The sequence below is a fragment of the Electrona antarctica genome, assembly GCF_951216825.1.
Source record: "Electrona antarctica genome assembly, chromosome: 19".
Taxonomy (NCBI): domain Eukaryota; kingdom Metazoa; phylum Chordata; class Actinopteri; order Myctophiformes; family Myctophidae; genus Electrona; species Electrona antarctica.
The window spans coordinates 19156183-19176567 of NC_136800.1; the positions used below are offsets into that span (position 1 = coordinate 19156183).

A 20385-nucleotide genomic window follows, 5' to 3' on the forward strand; every position below is an offset into this window, starting at 1 on the left:
CCACACAAACACTCGAGGTGTAATGATGCCAGGCTCGACTCTCGGCACAGCACTTGGTCCATAAGGCCTCCACTGCGGGAGGGAGGGAGGGAGAGATATATGGAGGAAGTAATGAAGGGGAGGAATGACAGAAGAGAGACAGTGAGAGGGTGTGGAAAGAGGGCAAATGGAAGGAGACTGGGAGAGATGGTGTGGGACAGACGGACAGTTTTGAATGTCACCATGCCGCTCCAGTCCCCTGCTAACCTTTTGGCTGGAGAGGATGGAGATTGGAGAGAGTGCAAGGATGGAGGTGGTGACAGTGAGGAAGGGAGTGAGAAAAGAGGGGGAGAGAGTGAGAACCTGCCCACATGACCAGGAGGAGGAGGGGGGCAGAGCAATAGATGAAAGCAAGAGAAGCGCTCACATCTCTCTCTGAGCAGGGCTGACATCCATGACACATGACAGGAGACAAAATGGCTGCACAGTGCACCCCTAACACTAGTGCTCCGTTTATGACACCATTATCACAGGTTCACTTTTGACTGTAAAGCAGCACCAGCTGGTGAAAATTGTCCAGCCAGCAAATCTTTTAACTGAACACAATCATGATGTCCACCACATGGCACCTAGATGCATCTCCGACACCACGGGCAAAATAATATCACAAAGCCTCTCCACACCAACAGTGGACACTGGCATCACATGGAAAACCAGATGGAGGGTCCACCCGACTCCACCAACCACAAATGGCCAGTTTCAAGGGGCATTATCCCCCCAAAAAATAAGTTTTTCGTGTCTAGATAGTTTAAATGGTTATGGTGCCAATTGGATCATGTATCACTGATAGTTACGGCGCTTTTAACCAACTATCTACGATGTTAACATTTCGAGTAAACGTTATGGATATGATTTGGATTGTGATATCGTCACTGTCAGGTAGGGTTGCGTGATGGTACGAATGTATCGGCAATCGTGATTTGGATGATTCTATCGACGAATATTTTCATATTATTAGGCAGTTTATCGGGCGATTTTATTTTATTATTATTATGTATTATTATTTAGTTTGCTAAATACAATTTTATTCAAATGTAGCCTGTACAAGTGTGAGAAAAATGCGACTCAATTTGGGCCAGCACCCGCCGGTGGAAACCCCTCCTGCCCTTGTAATGGTATGCTCCTGCCCAAGCAGCAGCCAGCAGCAGCATTGGGGTCTGACGCTCCGAGCCTCCGATAAAAAAAAAAGAAAAAGACTAGGAGCGAGTGAAACGCGTTAGCATTGCAACAAGCTAAGCTAACAACACTGTCACAAGCCATGGTCGTGATGTTAGCTTAGCTTGCTGCTGCTTGTCTGTTCAACTTCACTTCATCTCCGCCTGTAATTTATTAAGGGACCAAGAAGTCCCGAAGGGACTTTGGTCCCTTAACTTTGATCCTCCCAGGATCTTTGATCAAAATGCACGAAAACTTCTACACATGAACTTTGGACCTATACGGACAAAAACAAACCGTAGTACATTTTTTTAAGTGAAAAAATTTAGTTTTTATGAGCCAATGAAAATTGCTGTTTTGTGAAGATTCTTCTGCCCATAGTACATACATGCAGCGTCATATGCAACTTTACAGTATGGTAGAGGGTCATGCCAAATACCACTGAAACCAGTCTTACTCCAATTGGCCAAAGGGGGGCGCTATAGCATTTCTTTTTAAATGAAACCTTTGAACAGCCATAACTTGTTTTGCCAAATGTCATGGCACTTGTTTCCACATGTTCCTTGACTCATGGGGACTCATCGCTGCTTGCAGCTATATTTTATCTTATTTTGGTACCCTGACTGGCCTGACACTGCAAAAACAGACAGATCTACAAGCTCAACGCGTAGCGAACGGCACTGCAAAAACAGGCAGGATGCAACGCCTTGAGAGCTTGTAGATCTGGCTTTTTTGCGACCCGCAGTGAGCCGTTCTCACCAACATGAATATATCGTCCATCGGCGATTTTTGGACAGACGATGGGCGATTGAAAAGAATTGTCATATTGTCCAACCTTATTGTCAGGCAGATACATTGTTTCGCCATATTTCAACATTAAATGTGTTTTTTCCGTCACCTAAAGTAGTTCACACCAAAAGTACATATTTTCTATCAATTGCACACCCCATGAAGCCTTGAATTCATGTAGATGTTTTTGTCACATTCCTAAGCCAATAATCTGATAACCAGTCCAGGTCATCAGTCAGTAGGACTCAGTAGGGGAGACTCTTTGAGATTCTCCTAACGGAGGCACCGCCAGTCATCAAATTAAAAATGCTCCGTGAATTCAAGGCTTCATGGGGTGTGTAATTGATAGAAATTAAGTAATTTTTTGGATGAACTACTCCTTTAACCCGTTAAAACCGGGAAAGCATGTGTCACTTTAGATTTTAGCTATACATCGTCTGTCAAGTGGAAATGTCCAAAACTGTTGCTTTTCAGGATTCAAAAGCATAAAAAGTAGCAGATCTATAAGCTCAAAACGCTATGTTTCAGTCTTGTAGATCTACTTTTGATGCGTGGGACACTGGAGCATGATCAAGTAGGGTTGGACTCGTAAATTTACGGAAAAAAACCACAAAAAATATAATATAAGCTTATAATCATATAAGCTTTTCAGAAAACCGTTAGGATTTAGAAAATCCTACATACGTAGAAATCGGCCTGAGGTGGTCTGAATGGGTTAACGGCCAACTTCGTCATACAAGACTGTCAAGCTAAAGTAGTGAAAAGCAAAAGCAGTGAAAAATAGCCGCTCTACAAGCCTGCATTGCATTTTCATAGTTTTCCTTCCATTTCACCATTTCTGATCATTTTCCTGAAAAGTAACGGTTTTGGAGCTACGAGACAATATTAAAGATAAAAAGACAATATCACCGAACTTGATGCAGTGTTGCATTTAAGTTTCACATTTGGCATCTGGGTAAAATAATATTCCCAAATCCAAGAAGTTATGTTTTCCTTCGACAGAAACGCATCAGTCTGTCTGCCATGCTTTCACTGATTACACTGGGGAGCTCCGTGCTGTGACGTAACTCGTCCTGTAAAATATGACAGTGGCTTATTATCGACTACAATAATGGCCTTTTATTTAACTCTCAATAACGGGTCAACTCCCTAGTCCCAACTGTGTCCAACCTTAGCTGAGATATTGTACTTTATTCTCAGGGTTGAGCTGACATTATTAAAATGTCCACTCGTAGCTTTATCCCTTTGATCAACTTCGTCCTAGGATCCCAATTACAGAACACCACTCCATCCCACACCCAGAGATAGACCTAGTTTCCATCCATCACATAAACTGACTGACAACTTGCTTTGAGGTCCACCACAAACTGTGTGTGTGTGTGTGTGTGTGTGTGTGTGTGTGTGTGTGTGTGTGTGTGTGTGTGTGTGTGTGTGTGTGTGTGTGTGTGTGTGTGTGTGTGTGTGTGTGTGTTGGGGGGGTCAGAACGAAGCAGAGGATAACCATGCAAGGCACCAACCAGCACATCAGGAGCAATTAGGGGTTCAGTGTCTTGCTTACCATCCAGCAACTCTACCCCTGAGCCACCGCCGCCCACCGTTTCAATACCCCAGCTGCTAGCAATGTCTTCAGACAGTCTGCTTAGTGATATTCCCCTTGATTAAAAAATAAAAAAATCACTTTTGTGAAGTGAGGTGCGCTCTTATCATACATCACATTCCGTGCTCAGCCAATAAAATCACAAATGTCATTCCGGCCAATCACTTTTGGTGTCTTCACTTTTATGCCCTCATTTAATCTTCAATATGCACTTTGCTCAGCCAATCAAATCGTCGCTACGGGGTGATCAGCCAATCACAAGCCAATGTTTGTGTTCACAGGATTTTCATTGCATTTCATTGATGGAAATCATGGGCATGCCTAATTGTGACAACAACTTAAGGGTATGAATCTTAGTTTCAGTACCCCGGTAATTCCATGATTCGATTCAATGTAGACATTAGTCACGATTCGATTCCAAATTGATTCTCCATTCAAAACAATTCCCAATCAATTGTTGATGTTCCAGCTAATTTGTTTGTTACACCAACATAGTCTTGTTATTGTGGGAGAGTTCTAAAGATCACAACAACAGTGTCTGTTCCACACACAGTGCCATACTGACACAGGGAAATCGAGCGAAAGACAGAAGCCGATAAATACAATGCGTCCAAAAAACACTTGCCATCAATGAAGACAGAGCTGTCTGTATTTAATTCTTAACCTACTCCATTTTAGCAGCCAAGGAGCAACTGACAGAATCCACTAGAAACAGTGCTTGTTGCACACTACGGAAGCTGCAAAGGCCAGTCAACTAATCGATCATGGAAAGAAAAACAATCGCGATTTTTGCATCAATCGATTCCCCCACCACTATCACCATCATATAAAAGCAACATGTCTGGCTCAAGTAAGGTACCGCCAGTAAGGATGTGCTGTCGATAAGAGACAGACAACTGAATAAAACAGAAGACAAAGCAAGACTTTGGAAATAAAACAAGACAGTACAGAGAAAGCCAGTGAAACTTGGAGGCATGCTATGCTACACAATGGCGATTTTCACTAGCAGTGAAACAATAGCATCTGTGTCATCCAACAGAGGCCATGGTGCTCTCTGCATGCCAATGGGAGTGCCACTGTCTTCACACTATCTCCCTCTCCCTCTGTCACCACACGCACACATCTGTTTTGCCTTTGTCTAGCCCTCCATTGGCCCTTTCTCCTCTGATTTTAAAAGTTTAGCCTACTTACTCTGGCCAATCCTGGGACAGAAACACACAGAATATTACACTTTATTAGCATGAAAGGTTAAACTGGTGATGACTGAAATGTGAATAAATAAATACACTCAAACAGATAAACATCAAGGCATAACCTATGAAAGACATGATAAATATTAAGGAGGACTCGTAGTGGGGAATCTGTTTTAGCTTCACCCAGCTGACGGCTGCTCAGATGAGCGTTCAAGGGGGAGCAGTTAGGGTCAAGTGTCTTGGACACTTCGACACAAAGCTGTAGCCGGGAGTTGAATCAGGGACCTGTTTCCTAGTCTGACTCTGTACCCATTCAGCTATGGCCATCCCAATAAGCCAAGTTAGCCAGCCATGTCTGGTTTAGGTTGCCATTAAAGAAATACACAGCTGCACTGTGAAAAGCTAATTGGGAAACACTATGTTTTTTATAGCCGTTAATAATAAAGTAACATTAATTTAGTCTTTGACACCTCTGGTCTGTTAAAACTGTGATTCACAGAACTGTTTGAAGAATAAACACATATAGGCAAATATAGGCCTACACCACTAAAGCGAATGCTGCAGGCCCAGGGTCCTAGCGCCGAGGATATTTTGGAAAACAGTCTCACTATTTCTGACTGTATTTAGTCATTCAAATAAACTCCAGTTTTGGCCCAGGCACCTAGGCTGCTAATCATGTCGTGGGTTTGACTTCTGATCTCGACGACCTATGCTGTGTCACTCCATGTCTACCCCCCCATTCCGTCAACGTACTGTAAACAAATAAGGCAGAACCCCCCCCCCCCCCAGACACGCGTGTTGAACCATACAGCATTGCATTAACGCCTAAGAGTAATTCATTTCAGCTCTTAATATTAGTACTGTCTGTACAAAATGTAAGCTTTGTTATGGTAGTATGTATTGCCCATGTTGGGAAGTGAAGAACCATTGGTGTTACATTGTTTTTAAAGTTACACTATACAGTCTCAAAGGACTGTATAGTGTACTGTAAACCTAAAACTGTTTTAGGAGAACCTATTGTAGCATTGGTTTCAGACGGAGTCAAGAGAATTCAAGAGAACAACTTTGGAAGGGAATCCCAGCATGCAGTACTGACACAGTCAAAGACTACGCCTAGTGCCCAATTCAATACAAACCGTTAAGGACCCATGATATTCAAGGGCAATATTCCATGACAAATTTGTAGATAGTTCCAGTTCAGTTTTACGTGGTCAGCCATTTGGGAACTGAATAAAGATTCTAGAGCAGTTTGAGACATATAGCAGTGCAGTGAACCATCCAACAGTTACAGTATTGTTCCATGCTGGGATTTCCCCTCCATAATGACATCTACGTAGACATTATCCCCGCTGTTCTGATTTTAAAGAGTCAAGAGTGACTTGGCTTGACAAAAAACTAATCCTTTAAAATAAAACACTCCTGGACCTAATATGTTCCATTAGTTTGATTAAAAATGAATCCGATAAACTTGGCCTTGGAAAAAGTTCCAGTCCGGTTCTCTCTCCCTGTGGCCCCCCACCCCAAACAAGTCAAGGAAGCTTTGCAGCAGCATTCGGGAAAAAGTACCTCAACTCTGACCACAAGAAAGGACGAGGAAGAGAGATGGGGGTTGGAAAAGAGAGAGAGGGGCCACAATAGTGCCGAACATCTGTTGTGTGTGTACGGTCGGGGCCTCTTATCTCTGCCTCTCTCTGTGGCCCGCTGAACACAACTAGCTGCCATCTTGGCTCACAGACACGCTCAGGCAGAGTGAGTGGGGGGAGCAGGCTGCGGGCTATGGCAGCCAGGATGAGGGGAAAAACAGACCCATCATCACATTTAAAAGTGGAGTCGAGTGGATGCTCCGTTTGTCGTGCAAAATACAAACTGTCATCGAGCACGATGATTACTTCAAAATGTATGTCATATGTTGGCGCAGATTGAGAGTCAAAGTTGTGGGTAACCGTTATGCAAGCTGACCGATTACAGAAAACGTCATGGAGAAAGGCATTAATCGCGCAACGGACCGAGAATAGATGAGAAAGAACGAGAAAATGACCCGACTGATTGGTTGTGCAAAGAAACATTGCAGTAAAGCAACAATGTCGAGGACATGGCAGGTGTTTCACTGCTTTATTCCCAACAACCAACCCGAGTAACAAGTCCACCCCCTCCAAAAAACGTCTTCGTCCGCTACACATTTTCACCACAAACATGATCAAAACTTTTAAACAAGCGGAAATGGTACACGTTGACAATAAAATAACACCAAAAGTAACTTTAATGTTTAGCTCAACAACAACAAAAACTAGACGAAATGAAAGGTGGTTTTCCAGCGCACAATAACATCGGATAGCTCCTTTAACAGCCCCGGCGGGTTATTATTAGTTAGCTCTTGGGGCTAAAATATAGTAGTGGCCTAAAGACAATGAGGACGAACAGTGTGAGAGCTCAGCTAACAGGCTAACTCAACTTCTGTTCTTGTCCTGTAGCAGTCGGCTATCCTCCAGCGGCTAGCATGGCTCATTAGCCTATCACCGGCGATGGCTAATTTATAAACTTCGTCGCGCAACCCTTGTACTCAAGAGATAGGGAAAAATACATTTCCATCCGACAATACAGTAGTATTATAAACTTTTAAGTGTCGACCGGGTTCACGGTGATACTTTTTTTGCTGTTGAAAAGACATCTTGTGTTGGAGCGACAGACACCGACCCGTCGCATGATAAATATGAAAGCCTTTTTTTCGTACGCACGTCGTTCTGGTCTGGACAGTGGAACGAATCGCTCACGTCCTCGGGATCTACTCTCTTACATTATAGGACACCATCCTCCCAAACAGCGGGCGAACAGTCTAGTTTTAGATGCAGTATAACAAGACGATTACGTGGTTTAATTGAAAATAACACTAGGTTATATATAATATATTATAATCCCAGCTCCTCTCTGTCCAATAACACTACACAGCTGAGCTAGCCCCATGGACACTCCATCCTGCCCCCTCCAACCAAAAAAACTACACTTTATCCCGTGTACAATGCAACCCACGGTTTCGTACAGTTAAAAACTAAGTTCAACTTAGAGACAAAGAGCGACATATTTCGTCGTTATGGTGTGGTGTCCGTACTTATTAGAACCGTGTGGGGGGTTCTCCCTGGCCGGCTGCTCCGCCAGGCGAGGAGCCGCTCTCATTCAGTCGGCCAGTGACTCACCTCTACGCTCGACTCGAGCCACCTCGTGTCTCCTACAGCAGCAACACACACAATTAGCTAACCCGAGCTAACCAGGCTAACACACACACTCACTCACTCATACACACACGACCCGGTGTGTGTGTTTGTGTGTGTGCGCGTGTATGTGTGGTGTGGGGGGGAGACACCAAAGTAAAGTCCAACACTTATTTTACCCCCCACAATATTCAACAAGTCGCCAAAAGGGTCGGTTATAAGAGGACAATAATACTCCGCCACGTTGCGTGGAAAAATATTCCTTTCCACTTTTGAACTCGTTTATTAAAGGGGGAGGCTTGTGTGTGTGGTGCTGGTGATGATGCGGGTGGCAGCGAGGCTAAAGTTGCTATTGTTAGCATGTCGGCATGGCAGCTCCGCCGCGGACCTTTCAATGACTTTCTGTCCCGAAAGACACAACAAACGCCGTCCAAAGCGTCCAGTGAAGCCGGCTAAGTCTCTGAGAAAAGTTCCTCTGAATGAGAGAGCCTCCTCCGCCGAGGCACCGACTCCCAACTTCCTTCCGCGAAGGATTACAAAAAAAGTCTCATTGCATGAGGAAAAAGTGAGAAAACTACTTACCAATCGGGGCTCTAATCTAAATGAAAATGGTTCTAAAAATCACCCCGGCTACAAACAACTCATCGCCCCGTGAACTGTGTTTAGATCGATCGCATTTGAAATAGAATCATCCAACAAAAAAAAGAAAAAGCTCATCGCTTCTCTTACCCAACAAGCTTGGTCACTTCGGGTCTTTTTCTTTTATTAAATCAACTCCTCGTTTAGTAGGTTTAGTATCTCCGCGGCTTGCTCGAAAAATCCACCGTGGTCCTTCTTTTAAATATAAATAAACAGGAAAAGTTCAAGTTGTATATCTCATTAGATGTTTCTCCGGCGTGTCTCGTATGTACGACCTCGCCGAGTAGTGTGCGGGCTCTTCGCTCCTTTGTGTTAATTTCACTCAAATCGAGTTTAATCCGATCGATCCCTCGGCTTGGTCGCGCTCCCGAGTCCTCCCCTCCAGACACTCGCTCACCTTCCTCGGCCAGGGGGCGCGCTCCCGAGGACCTCTCATGGATAAACATGCGGCGTGCGCGGTCACTGACCCCAATGTGCTCACATGTGTGACGCTTTTGGGAGTTTTCTTTTTTGTTTTTATTATTTTAATTATTTCATTTTATTGAAAATGGGAAATAATGTTGCGCTTGTGTGCGCATGATAATGAGTATGCTGTTTCTTTCCTAAATCAGCGATGAAGTGACATTGTTTTGTTTGTTTGTTTGTTTTTTCCGTGAGAGTATTTAATATTATTATAGTTATTATAGTGTATTGTTGTGACGGTTTTGTGACCCGTTTAAATAGATGCCAAAATGTAAAACCAAAACAGTTTAATACAAAATCAAGTTAGGCTAGACATACATTTTCTTTCTTTCTTTTTCTTCTCTAGATTGGAGAATTACAGCAGGCATTTCAAGCACAACTCAAAACAAAACTGTTAACTGTGGACGACGCCATAAAGCATTACACTTGTTTACAATAGGGCCCACCATGTCCAATTCATCCATGGAGGGAGCTTTGCACGGACAGGTGTTCTACATCTGGATTGACTGGATATTAGGCTAGTATTACTATAGCAGCATCTTCCTCAACTTTGGATACAGAATAATTTAAGTAGACAAAATTCAAATGAGCGCATCAATAAATGCAATTCAACAACTGCGACTTTAATATAGCCTACGAAAAAGTCAAAACATGGATTATTATTGGGATTAATCACAAAATAAACACACACGCCTGTCTGTACATAGGCCTGTTTAGGCCGCAGTTGGACTCTTTATATATCTCCAACAGCCTACTTCAGTTTGGGGCAGTTTTTGAGATATCAATATGCAAACTTAAAAATAATACAATAAATAAATAAAGTGTGTGTTTAATGTTCCAACAACGAAAGCATGGGTAATTCAAGAGGGTATCAGCTACCGTCGCCCTACTCGCCCATAGAGTTAAATTGCATCGTTAATGTATGATCTCTTTTCGTTTCTCTTTCAATCCTATCATGTATGTTTACTTGCAACATGCATTGCAGAGATGTCGAGCACGGCTGTAACCCGGATGTCCCCGACGACGACGCGGCCGGTAATTTTATCATAACAACCTGGCTCACAGCTAGGCTCACAGGAGAGCGCCATTTAAAGACACAGGCACACTTTATCTCGAGCGTAGGCTCTTCGTTTTTATTTAATTCTCAATGACACCACGTCTTCACATTCGTATTTTCAATCTTTTATTTTTGTCTATCTTATATTCTAATTCCAGCATATAGGCATAGTCAATAGGCTCCAATATGATTATTTAAAATGTAGCTACCGTATCAGTGATAAAACTAATCCATTAGTTTGCTGTGGTAGAGCCAGGAAAATAAATCTTATAGACTGGTTTCAAATTATCTGAATTGATGGTTCAAGGTGTGCTCAGTTTATCTTGCTATAGACAGTTAATGACACTTAGAAGTGGACATAATTATGGCTTGGAAAATAACAATGTGCACCCTCCCTTTCAGATTCCTTTTTAATGACAGTTATGTCAAAGGCTGATCACGTGTACGCTTCCACCTGAGGATCTGTCTCTGCTATTTGACAAATCCCTCCAGTAATAAAAGTTTTCCATGAAGTGTTTTCCACCAGAGGAAAATAGGTCATAGTGAATGACGCAGATACTGGGACTTCCAAATGATATTACAAATTGCTTGTTTTCACATTTTAGCACACATACTCCTCCATATAAGCTTTCTGATCCTCTTCTAACACTATGTGATCTCACAATCTTAAAACATATACATTCTATATTGTGCAAGCAATTTGCCTCTTGTTGTCAGTCTACTTTGCAGTCTACTTTAATTGATATTACAGACAAACTAAAGCAGAATGATCAAGATAAAGGCCTTAAAGAAGAGTTATCAATTATGTCACAATAATATTCACCAGTAAGATGCCTTGTGGGTGAGAAGCGCTGAAACAACAGGTCTGGGAATGCCCATATATGGACCCTTGTGTTCTAATTGTAAGGCCAGACAGGGCCTCGGGCCAGCCCAGTTCATTTTCGGGCCTGTTGAGAACTCTAGTTTTCACCGGATGCCGGGCGCGACTGCGCTAATAACTTTGGGGCGCGACTGCGCTAATAACTTTGGGGTGGGCCCGTCTAGAGTTTGAATGGACAGGTATAGTCAAAAGGGAGACATCAAAGAGGAAGGACAGGTGGGGAGGATCAAAATATGTCAGTGAACTGATCTTCATATATGGAGACGGCCATATATGGAGACGGCCATATATGGAGCGTGTCACGAGGCGTGACGAACTGACGGCCATATATGGTGGTGTGATGGACGGACAGACTGACTTACGTACCGACCAGAGTGTAGAGCGGAGAGTAGCGACACGCTTTGATCTCGCCGCAAAGCGGGTGCCTATGGGCTATAGTTCCAAACATTGCTCCTATGGCTAGAACTATCCCATAGAGGTAGAATGAGCACTTCCGCATTCCATTGTTACAATGGGAGTCAACGCTATAGTGTCGCCACTCTCTTACTATATTACTCTGGTACCGACTTGCAGGTTTTCATAGTAATCTGCGACCTACGGTTACGATAAGCCACACACAGTCATGATACCAGTAAAGACACCTGAGGTCGCGTGCACGCATATATACGCCTGGATGACAGCAGACTGCTGGGCGAGCGCTGGCGCTTTGGAATGGGAGGTCAGATCAACATATTCGCCTGGGTGACAGCAGACTGCTGGACGAGCGCTGGCGCTTTGGGGGTAAGATCTTAATTTTTGGGCCTGTTGAGAACTCTAGTTTTCACTGGCTGCCGGGCACGGCTGCACTAATAACTTTGGGGCAGGCCTGTCTAGAGTTTAAATGAACAGGTATCAGTCGAGGAGGAAGGATGGATGGGGAAGGATCAACATATGGAATGTCAGAACAGGTCAGCTCCACATGGAGATCTAAGGGTTTGAGGTTTGAGGTCAGAGCAGTGCTCAAGAATTTTCCTCTTTACTGTGTGACTCACTTACGGATCTGCTTGACTGTGTCTCAAACATAACATGACAAATAACATTTTGATGCACTGATTAGGACTGGTAAGTGGGAGAAAAAAAATACCAGCCATTATACGGTATATATTAAAATAAAAAAATGTGAGCAGGACAAAAAAAATGGAAGTGAGTTCACAAGGACACTGAAGATGACAAAGGAATGTCTTACGGTAGGTATCTTTATGCTTATTATTTCCTCCGACTCATGTGCACCTTTTTTGCACCTGCTGTCATGGACACCTTTTCTTCATCCATGCCAACAGTTGAGATTTATTCTTTCATCTTTTTTTACCACAATATCTTTGCATCGGAATTTACAAGATGAACTGATCTCCCCCCACCCCCCGAAAATGAAAGAAAACAAAAAATAAATATATATATATATATAAATATATTTCCCCATCAGTGCTGTAATGTTGTATGTGTAGGTGATTGATAACCACATCCTGTATGTAGCAAAGCCTCCCCAAAACCATGGAATTCTCTCCGACAAGGGCTCGGGTGTATATTCAATACATCCGACAGTGTATGAGCCTAAATACCATACCCAGCATGGACCCCCCCACCCTCTCTCTTTGACTTATGAGTATAAGTTTAGATTCCCATATGGGAGAAGTGTGTTGAATTTGAAACTTAGCACATGCAGTGAAAACAGCCATCTGTTGCAGAAATATACATTGAACTTCATGGCCAGAAAGTATATGGACCAGACATGAACACAAAAAGAATAAAACATAGGCTATTTACCTGCATGTGATACTCACCAGGCTCAACTCCATTTTCCTTGATAGCCTCACACGCAAGAAGAAATTACTTTGAACTGCATTGTAGGTCATCAATGTGTACATATTCTGCTCACTGGTACATTTATCACTGCCATAACATTTAACAATTCTATAAAATAAAAATTAGCCTGGGTCCTTGTGCTCACCAGGACCACCATGGTCCATGGTTACCAATTCAACTTTAAAAGTTATGTTATCCCTAAGGCCATTTATGGATAGGGTGAACCCTCTTCCACCATCAGCAACCAGAAAACCTATTTACCTATATAGGCTATGCACAAAATGTCAACTTCAGTGTAGAAACACTGATGGGCTTTTGCATTTCTATTTTTTGGTGTATAATTTTGGAATTGCATGTAGTAAAAGTATTTATTTAATACTGTCAGAAGATAATTTAAATTAACGGTCCCCATAAACTATATTTCCAATTAACAGTTCAAACTTGACATGAAAAATTAGAAAAAATCTGCGTATGAAATGAAAGTACCGATTGGAAAATCAATACGGACTTGGATAAGATACGTGATTTAAAATCAAATAGAAACGTATGTAGGCCTACACTTGAATCCATCCAGGCGATGGCAAGTTGGGAACAGCATAGAAAAATCTATGTAAATGCATGAATGTGCAACAGTGTATCCGTATACAGCATGCTTATTTATAGTTGGGTTGATCATCTGGTTTTCCACTATCCCACAAAAATGATTCATGAATTTCAACATCTTTCTGTTCTTTCCAGATAGATAAAGCAGATGCAGTAAAGTTTTATGGATCTATTAATTGTTTCTTTCACCGAACATAAGACACCGAATAGTCACACAATTCTGAGAAAAGGAACAAGAGGAAAAATACTCCAAATAAACCAGGCCAGAAATGAATAAGGTTTTTGTGGTTTCATTTTAAAACATTTTTCTTTTCATAGCCAGATGATCATCAACATGACATTTGTAGAGTTTAGAATGTTTTTATTATAGTTTATTGTGATAGCATTTTCAATTTTTCTTTTTTTTTCCTTTTTTAAAATTTTCCAAAGAACCAACACAGCAAATAACGTCAAGGAAGGAGAGAAGAGGGAGAAGGTGGAGAGGAATAGAGAAAAGGAGAGGGTAGGCAGGGTAAGGGGAGGGGGGTCACATAGATAAGATATATCGGTCGGTCCATAGATAGATAGGATGGATGCTTTCAGGTTTGGCTTCCCCCCCCCCGAGCCCCCCAGGGTTCACACATAATACATACCAATAATAAAGATCAGAATAATATTAATAACCGTCATATCTATGAACAAAAAGAGCGAGAAAAAAACACTTTGCAGAGGAAAGCAACAGGCCTCTAACCCAATTCACTTACACTGCTGTGATATCCAAACTCCCTACAGTAATACAACGTTGCCTAAAAACACCAACAGATAGAGAAGACTATAGTTTTATGTATGCATCATCCATGTATGCATGCATATATGCAGGCTGGTGTGGGCGAGAGAAACAATGTGCAACGATACAAGACAACTTCAGTATTGGTACACATTTTTGAACGTGTCGACATTGTACGTGTTTATAAAGGTTTGTCATTGTGTGTATGAATGCATATACTGTAGCCATGTAGATATGCACGTGTTAAGAATGCATCATAAACAAACGTAAAAAAAATTGAGCCATTTGTGCAGCTGTCCAAATCTCTCTGAGGTTAAGGCAGACAGCTGATGTCAGGTCAGATTTATTGGGCTGTGGTGGGTTTGTTTTTTTTGTCTTTAGGACAAAACATAGGTAAACAAAAAATTTGGCATTAAAAAATAGATGAAAAAATAGAGCCAACGTTACTATACAATCTGAGAAGTTGAGGACAGAGTGCAAGAGAAAAAAGGGAGGGAAGGGAAGAGATTTGAGGGTAGATGGGAGGACAAGTAATGAATTAGTTAAAATATGATAAAATCTTGCCTATCACAGCAGGGCCTTGAAGCAAAATACTGCAGCAGTTATCAAGCTCTGATTATAGTACACATCTTCCAGCTAATTCATGGTAGATTTCTGGCTTTGCAAAAGGGATACCGCAAAATTTTAAATTTGAGTCAGTTTACCACCAAGAGCTTGTTATGGGGGGGGGGGGGGGGGGGGGGGGGTAAAAGGTTATACATCATTTATCCTTCACAACCACAGTAACGGGTTGCTAGCACCGCTAATATTTCATCATGTAAACCCTATATGGGTCCCCCTAGCCTTAAGCTAACAAGCTAGTTTGGTGACCTTTGATTTCAATGAGGAATGTCAACAATGTTAACTAGATGTTTTTTCTTATGCGAGGCACAAATACCAAACTTCTTACTTGCCATGTTGCGCCCGGTGACAACGCAGACAAGAAAGACAAAATGCCACGTTATCCCCTTCACAGCGAAAGCAAGAGAAACGAAGGGAGCCATATATACACAGAACGCAACAGTTAAATAGTACAGCCTTAGTTTAAAACAAAGTTTTTTCCATTTGATTTGATTTAATTGTGGCCACTGCTCAAACCTCCTACATGATTCCCTCTCTATTTCCTTCAGTTTTCTTTTTCATTTCAATTCCAACTTCGTCACTTTTCACACAACAGTTTGGTCTTTTATTCCCTCCCATGACAGTTTAAAACATTTGTTTAAACCACAGCCATCTTCTAGTGTTCATTAAATACAATTCAGCTCATGTCAAAAGAAAATTAAAAACAAAAAAACAATAAAGACACAAAGAGAGAAGAATTTACTAAAAACAAAACAGAACAAACTGTGAAAAGAATCCACCACAGTTGGTTTTCTGGACAGACATGTCTTGGTTGCAGTGTGATAGGGCAGTTGCTAATGCCACCTGCACTCTAAACAAAAACAGATGCACTGAAATCACACAATTATATTGTCCCAAATACACAACAGACTGACACAACATGTTAAATATGTTGCTATTAACGCGCTGTGCCTGTATGTGCAAGCAGACAGTTGTGCCATTTCAACAAGTCCATTTTTTGAGTGCCTGCTGTCTGAAGCACAGGAAATACAGTCACCTTCTTTTTATGTCTCTCTCCACTAAGGAGCTCATGATCTATTAAAAAAAAACATACTTGTAGATATCTTAAGTGTTTAAATACCTCTAATGTGATCATGTTGAGGGACTGACAAATTACGTTCCTCTGTGGAAAAACTGTGCTTTGCCCTGTCCTAGCTGTGGTTACACGTGTCGCTAGCTTCTTCTCGTTTTCAGCAAAAATGGATACATTGGCAGCAAGAGCAACAGTATCAGAGATAACATGGCTAAACATAACCCCGCCATAGGTGGCCATGACTTAAGCCTGATTTATACTTCAGCTGCAAAGTGTTGTGTGATGTGTTGCTCGATTAAAAAAATAACTGAAAAAAAGAAAGTGTCATTTTTTTTCAGTTGAAAACACTTTATTTTTGTCGAGCGACATGACGCACAACACTCCGGCTTCAGGCTTTTAGCGCAACGGCTCTCCAAACTCCAGCAGGTGTGCAATTCTCGATTCGGGTTTTTATAAAAATAAAAGACTTCAAATTCGTTTATTTTTTATAAAATATCAAAACCTGTACACCTCCAGAATTGTGAGAGTGTTCGCCTCTGAACATCTGTTTAGTTGACTTTGTTCCTGCGGGGGGGGGGGGGGTTCCCAGTAGAAGGGAGGCAGAGCGGACGAGGCGTGGCTACTGGCTAGGCCCCTAGGCCCAGTGGAGTAGACGTCCTGAAGACACACACAAAGATGGAGATGGATGGAGAGATGGGGCGACAGCAGGAAACCATAGAAAAGGAAGAACAGGGATGGATGGAGAGAAGGACCCGGGTGGATGAAGGGACAGAGAGACGAGAATGGAGAGGCTTAAACAAACTTGTGAGTGAGTGAGCATGGCCAGTTATGGAGAAACGCAAGGAGGAGGTCTGGACAAGGGAAGTAGAGGGGACAGCGGGAGGAACAGTGGAAGGAGGGAGAGAGGGGAGGGTCTGAAGAGATGTGTTCAGAGGGTGTTCAGCAGCATCCGCCCCCAGCCTGTTGTCCTCCCTGGTTACCGGACAGCGAGGAGTTGGTGGTAGGATGCTGGGGTCCGATCTTAATACCGTTAGCCTGTGCGGAGAGAGAAAAGAGATGTTTGGCTCAATTAGAAGGCCAGGGATTGTTCTTCATTAAAACGGTCTTACTAGCAGAAGTGGAAGTGGGCGACAGAGTGAGTGGGTGACATTAAAGCCCCCAACAGCATTCTTAAACACCTTCTTTTAGCGTCACAATAGACAGCATTCTGAGGCTTCTGAGGCTGACTCAATGCACTGCTTTGTGAACAAATGTTAAAAGCATAGTTATTCTCCTAAAAAATAAAAGATTTACAGTCAATTTACAAACACAGACAGGCGATGAAAGTGGAGAGAAATAGGAGTGAGAGGCAGTTCTGTGTGCGTGCGTGTGCATGTGCGTGCGCACACGTGTGTGTGTGAGAGATGTATGGAGCAGTTACTTTCATCCCTCCCCACTCTGCCCTTCAGACAGGAGTACAGTAGAGCATCTGAGAGCTCTCTCTCTCTGTACAGTACAGTGGTCTCTTCTCCTCTCTGGGAGGCTTGCCCTTTCTTGCTGTAGCCCTCGCTCTCTCTCCCTCTTTGGCTCTATATTCATATACACCCCCCCCCCTCCTCCAGTAGCAGCAGTGCCCCTGGGAAACGCTGCGTGCCTTTAAATCACATTTATAGAGCTAAGGCCACGAGGGTGTGTGCGTATGTGTGTGTGCGCTAAGTTTGTGTGTGTTCTCACTGTGCCTGCCAACTGAGGGGGAGGAGGGGGTTCTACTTGGGGTTCCCTCTCTCTCTCCCCCTCTCAGCTGATGTGGTTTGGACCGGGTGCCTGGCCTCCCACTCATTTTTTTTCTTCTTCCCTCCCCCCTTCCTCCTCCTACTACTACTAATAACAAACAGACCAATGGCGGAAGAGGGGCTCGCCTGCCTCTGGCTCTGGCTAGCTGGATAACAGCCTGGACGACTGGCCCAAAAAGCGGTTGAATCAGTGACAGCCAGGCAGGCTGGCTGGCTAGCTGGCTGCCTGAGTGGCACACATGACTACTAGACTGGCCCGAAGGACCCGGCTTGCGGCGGTGTGGCTTTACAGACTGCATGAGCAACTGGCTGGGTTGGCTGACTGACTGTCTGTCTTACTGCTGCTTGACTGAGACCTTGTGGGATGTGAGGAATTTATGACCTGGCAGGGTGCCAAGCAGAGAGAGGGAGGAGAGAGAGGTGGGAGGGCAGCAGCAGTAAAGCAGGAGAGGGAGAGAGCAGGGGGACAAAAAGACGGAAGGGAGCGAGTGGAAAGTAGAGCAATGGAGGGAGAGAGATAGTTGTATTGAGAGAGAGAGAGAGAGAGAGAGAGAGAGAGACAGACAAAAGCCGCTGGGTGTGGGTAGGAGGAGGGAGAGGAATGCTGGAAGTTTGGCTTGGCTGGACTCAATGGAGGGCCTAGCCCATAAGCCTCCCCCCTTCTCTTTGAGGCGAGAGGGAGCGTGGCAAACCACAGACATACTCCCAGAGATACCACAGAGACGAGAGAGAGAGGGGGGAAACAGAGAGAGATGAGGGGGAAAAGGACAAGAGAAAGGCAAGAATGATTGGAGAAGGAGAGGAGGAAGGAGAGAAGAGTCTGTCTTACCTCATTGTTGATATCAAACACACCCTCCTGGATCTTCTCGTAGATCTCCTTGGCTGTGTTGATGAATGCCTGAGAGAGAGAGAGAGAGAGAGAGAGAGAGAGAGAGAGGTGAGGGAGCAATAGAGCCTCCGTTATTATTTCTGGTTCTTCCATCTGTTTAACTCACGATAATCAAAAGTTAGATATATAAAAAGAAGGCAGAAGAAAAAAAACACGTTCACAGGAAGGCAGCAGGCATTAAGGCCGCGGATGAGGAATGTTGAAGTAGTCTTGTTTGTATTGGACCTCGTTCAGGGCATTAGCGTCCAAACCCATTTGTGTGAGTGTTATGAGCAGAGCGGAGTAGCCAGCGACTGGCTTCCCACAGGCCTCCCAGACAGAGCTACTGGTTTGGGTTTTAATGGTACCACAGATCAACACTACTGCAGTATGTACGACGTGGTCACAGGACAAAGCAGAATCTAATTTGGGATCAATGTCCATCATCGCTTCTCTGAAGCCCCTTTCCCACTGTAAAAAACACACAATCCTCCAACACCAGCTAACATCTGGCTTCTGTCTTTAGCGGGAAAGGTTACAATCGGCATTCATTCCCGGGACAAATGACTCGCCACAGGTATTTATTGGCTCCAGCTCCGATTGTCAATGATGGAACAAGCACATAGAGATAGATATGCAAATCTCTGCCCCTTTTTCCGGGACACTATAATATAGTTTCTCCTGATGCAACGAGAAGAGGAAATCTAGAGACCAAGGGCTCTACCGTGTGAGTATATCACTCATATGTCTTCCCCTGAAAATAAATCTGTGAACTGAGTATTTACAACATATACAGTAATGATTACAACCATTTACTTTGGAATTCCCATTCCCAAGTAAATGAGAATTCGTCAGAACTTTGTAGAAGCAATTTGAACATTTTTGGAAATTAGAATCCTCTATTATACCACCCCCTGAGTCATCCATTTTCATAATTGCAAGGATTCCCAAAAGAAACATTTTGATCGGTTTGGATAGTTGTAATTATTGTGCATCGCCTCTGGACAGCACGCATCTGAGAGAAAAGATAGCAAGAGATTGTGAGACAGAGAGACACACACACACACACACACACACACACACACACACACACACACACACACACACACACACACACACACACACACACACACACACACACACACACACACACACACACACACACACACACACACACACACACACACACACACACACACACACACACACACACACACACACACACACACACACACACACGTCTGGAACGCACCATAACGGATAAGATGACAGATCTTTCTACTTGTAATGATGGATTTATTTCCCGTTTTGTGCCCCATAATGATCTGGTATGTTTGTGACACACCAGAAAGAAAAACAGAAAAGGCATCGTCCTCTCCTGGCAATGGGAATGGCGTCAATAACTTAGTGCTCATGTTAGTGGGAAAATGTTATGAATGATTGATCCCAGTGGTCTCAAATTGACGCTGAGAAGACTTCATATGCAAACTTATACATTAAAAAATAAATAATTAAATAAGTAAAACTCAGCCAGACAGCATTTCTCTCTCACAGCTATAGAGCATAAGTTCAAAGACTTCAGAGTAAACTGCTGCACACACACACACACACACACACACACCCTAGGGCCCTGTGCTGGGATTAAACTGGTGCAGAAGGCCCTGGGACCAGTGTGATACTACACACTACTGGTGGCAACAGCTGTTTCACAGCCATCCATCTGTGAGGAATAATAATAAAAGAAACAGTGCCCCCATCTGGTAAAATGGACACATTGTAACACGCTTGAATAAAAAAAGTAAAATAAAAAAAAACACCCTGTAA

General features: G+C 43.2%; 2 protein-coding genes across 4 annotated transcripts in view; both read right to left on the reverse strand.

The window, feature by feature from the left end:
* The window catches only part of chd7 (chromodomain helicase DNA binding protein 7), a 108517-nt gene extending 99502 nt beyond the window's left edge, over nucleotides 1-9015 (reverse strand). For all 3 annotated transcript variants that reach the window (XM_079488757.1, XM_079488758.1, XM_079488756.1), the window contains exon 1: nucleotides 8709-9015. The gene's annotated coding sequence lies outside the window, so the exon portion shown is untranslated. The remainder of the gene's footprint in view (nucleotides 1-8708) is intronic.
* A 4721-nt stretch (nucleotides 9016-13736) lies between these two features.
* The window catches only part of rab2a (RAB2A, member RAS oncogene family), a 30538-nt gene continuing 23889 nt past the window's right edge, over nucleotides 13737-20385 (reverse strand). The window contains exons 7-8 of the mRNA XM_079488558.1: nucleotides 18523-18591; nucleotides 13737-16956 (exon numbers count right to left, since the gene is read on the reverse strand). Coding sequence (XP_079344684.1) covers nucleotides 16861-16956; nucleotides 18523-18591 — 165 coding nt within the window. The 3' untranslated portion in view covers nucleotides 13737-16860. The remainder of the gene's footprint in view (nucleotides 16957-18522; nucleotides 18592-20385) is intronic.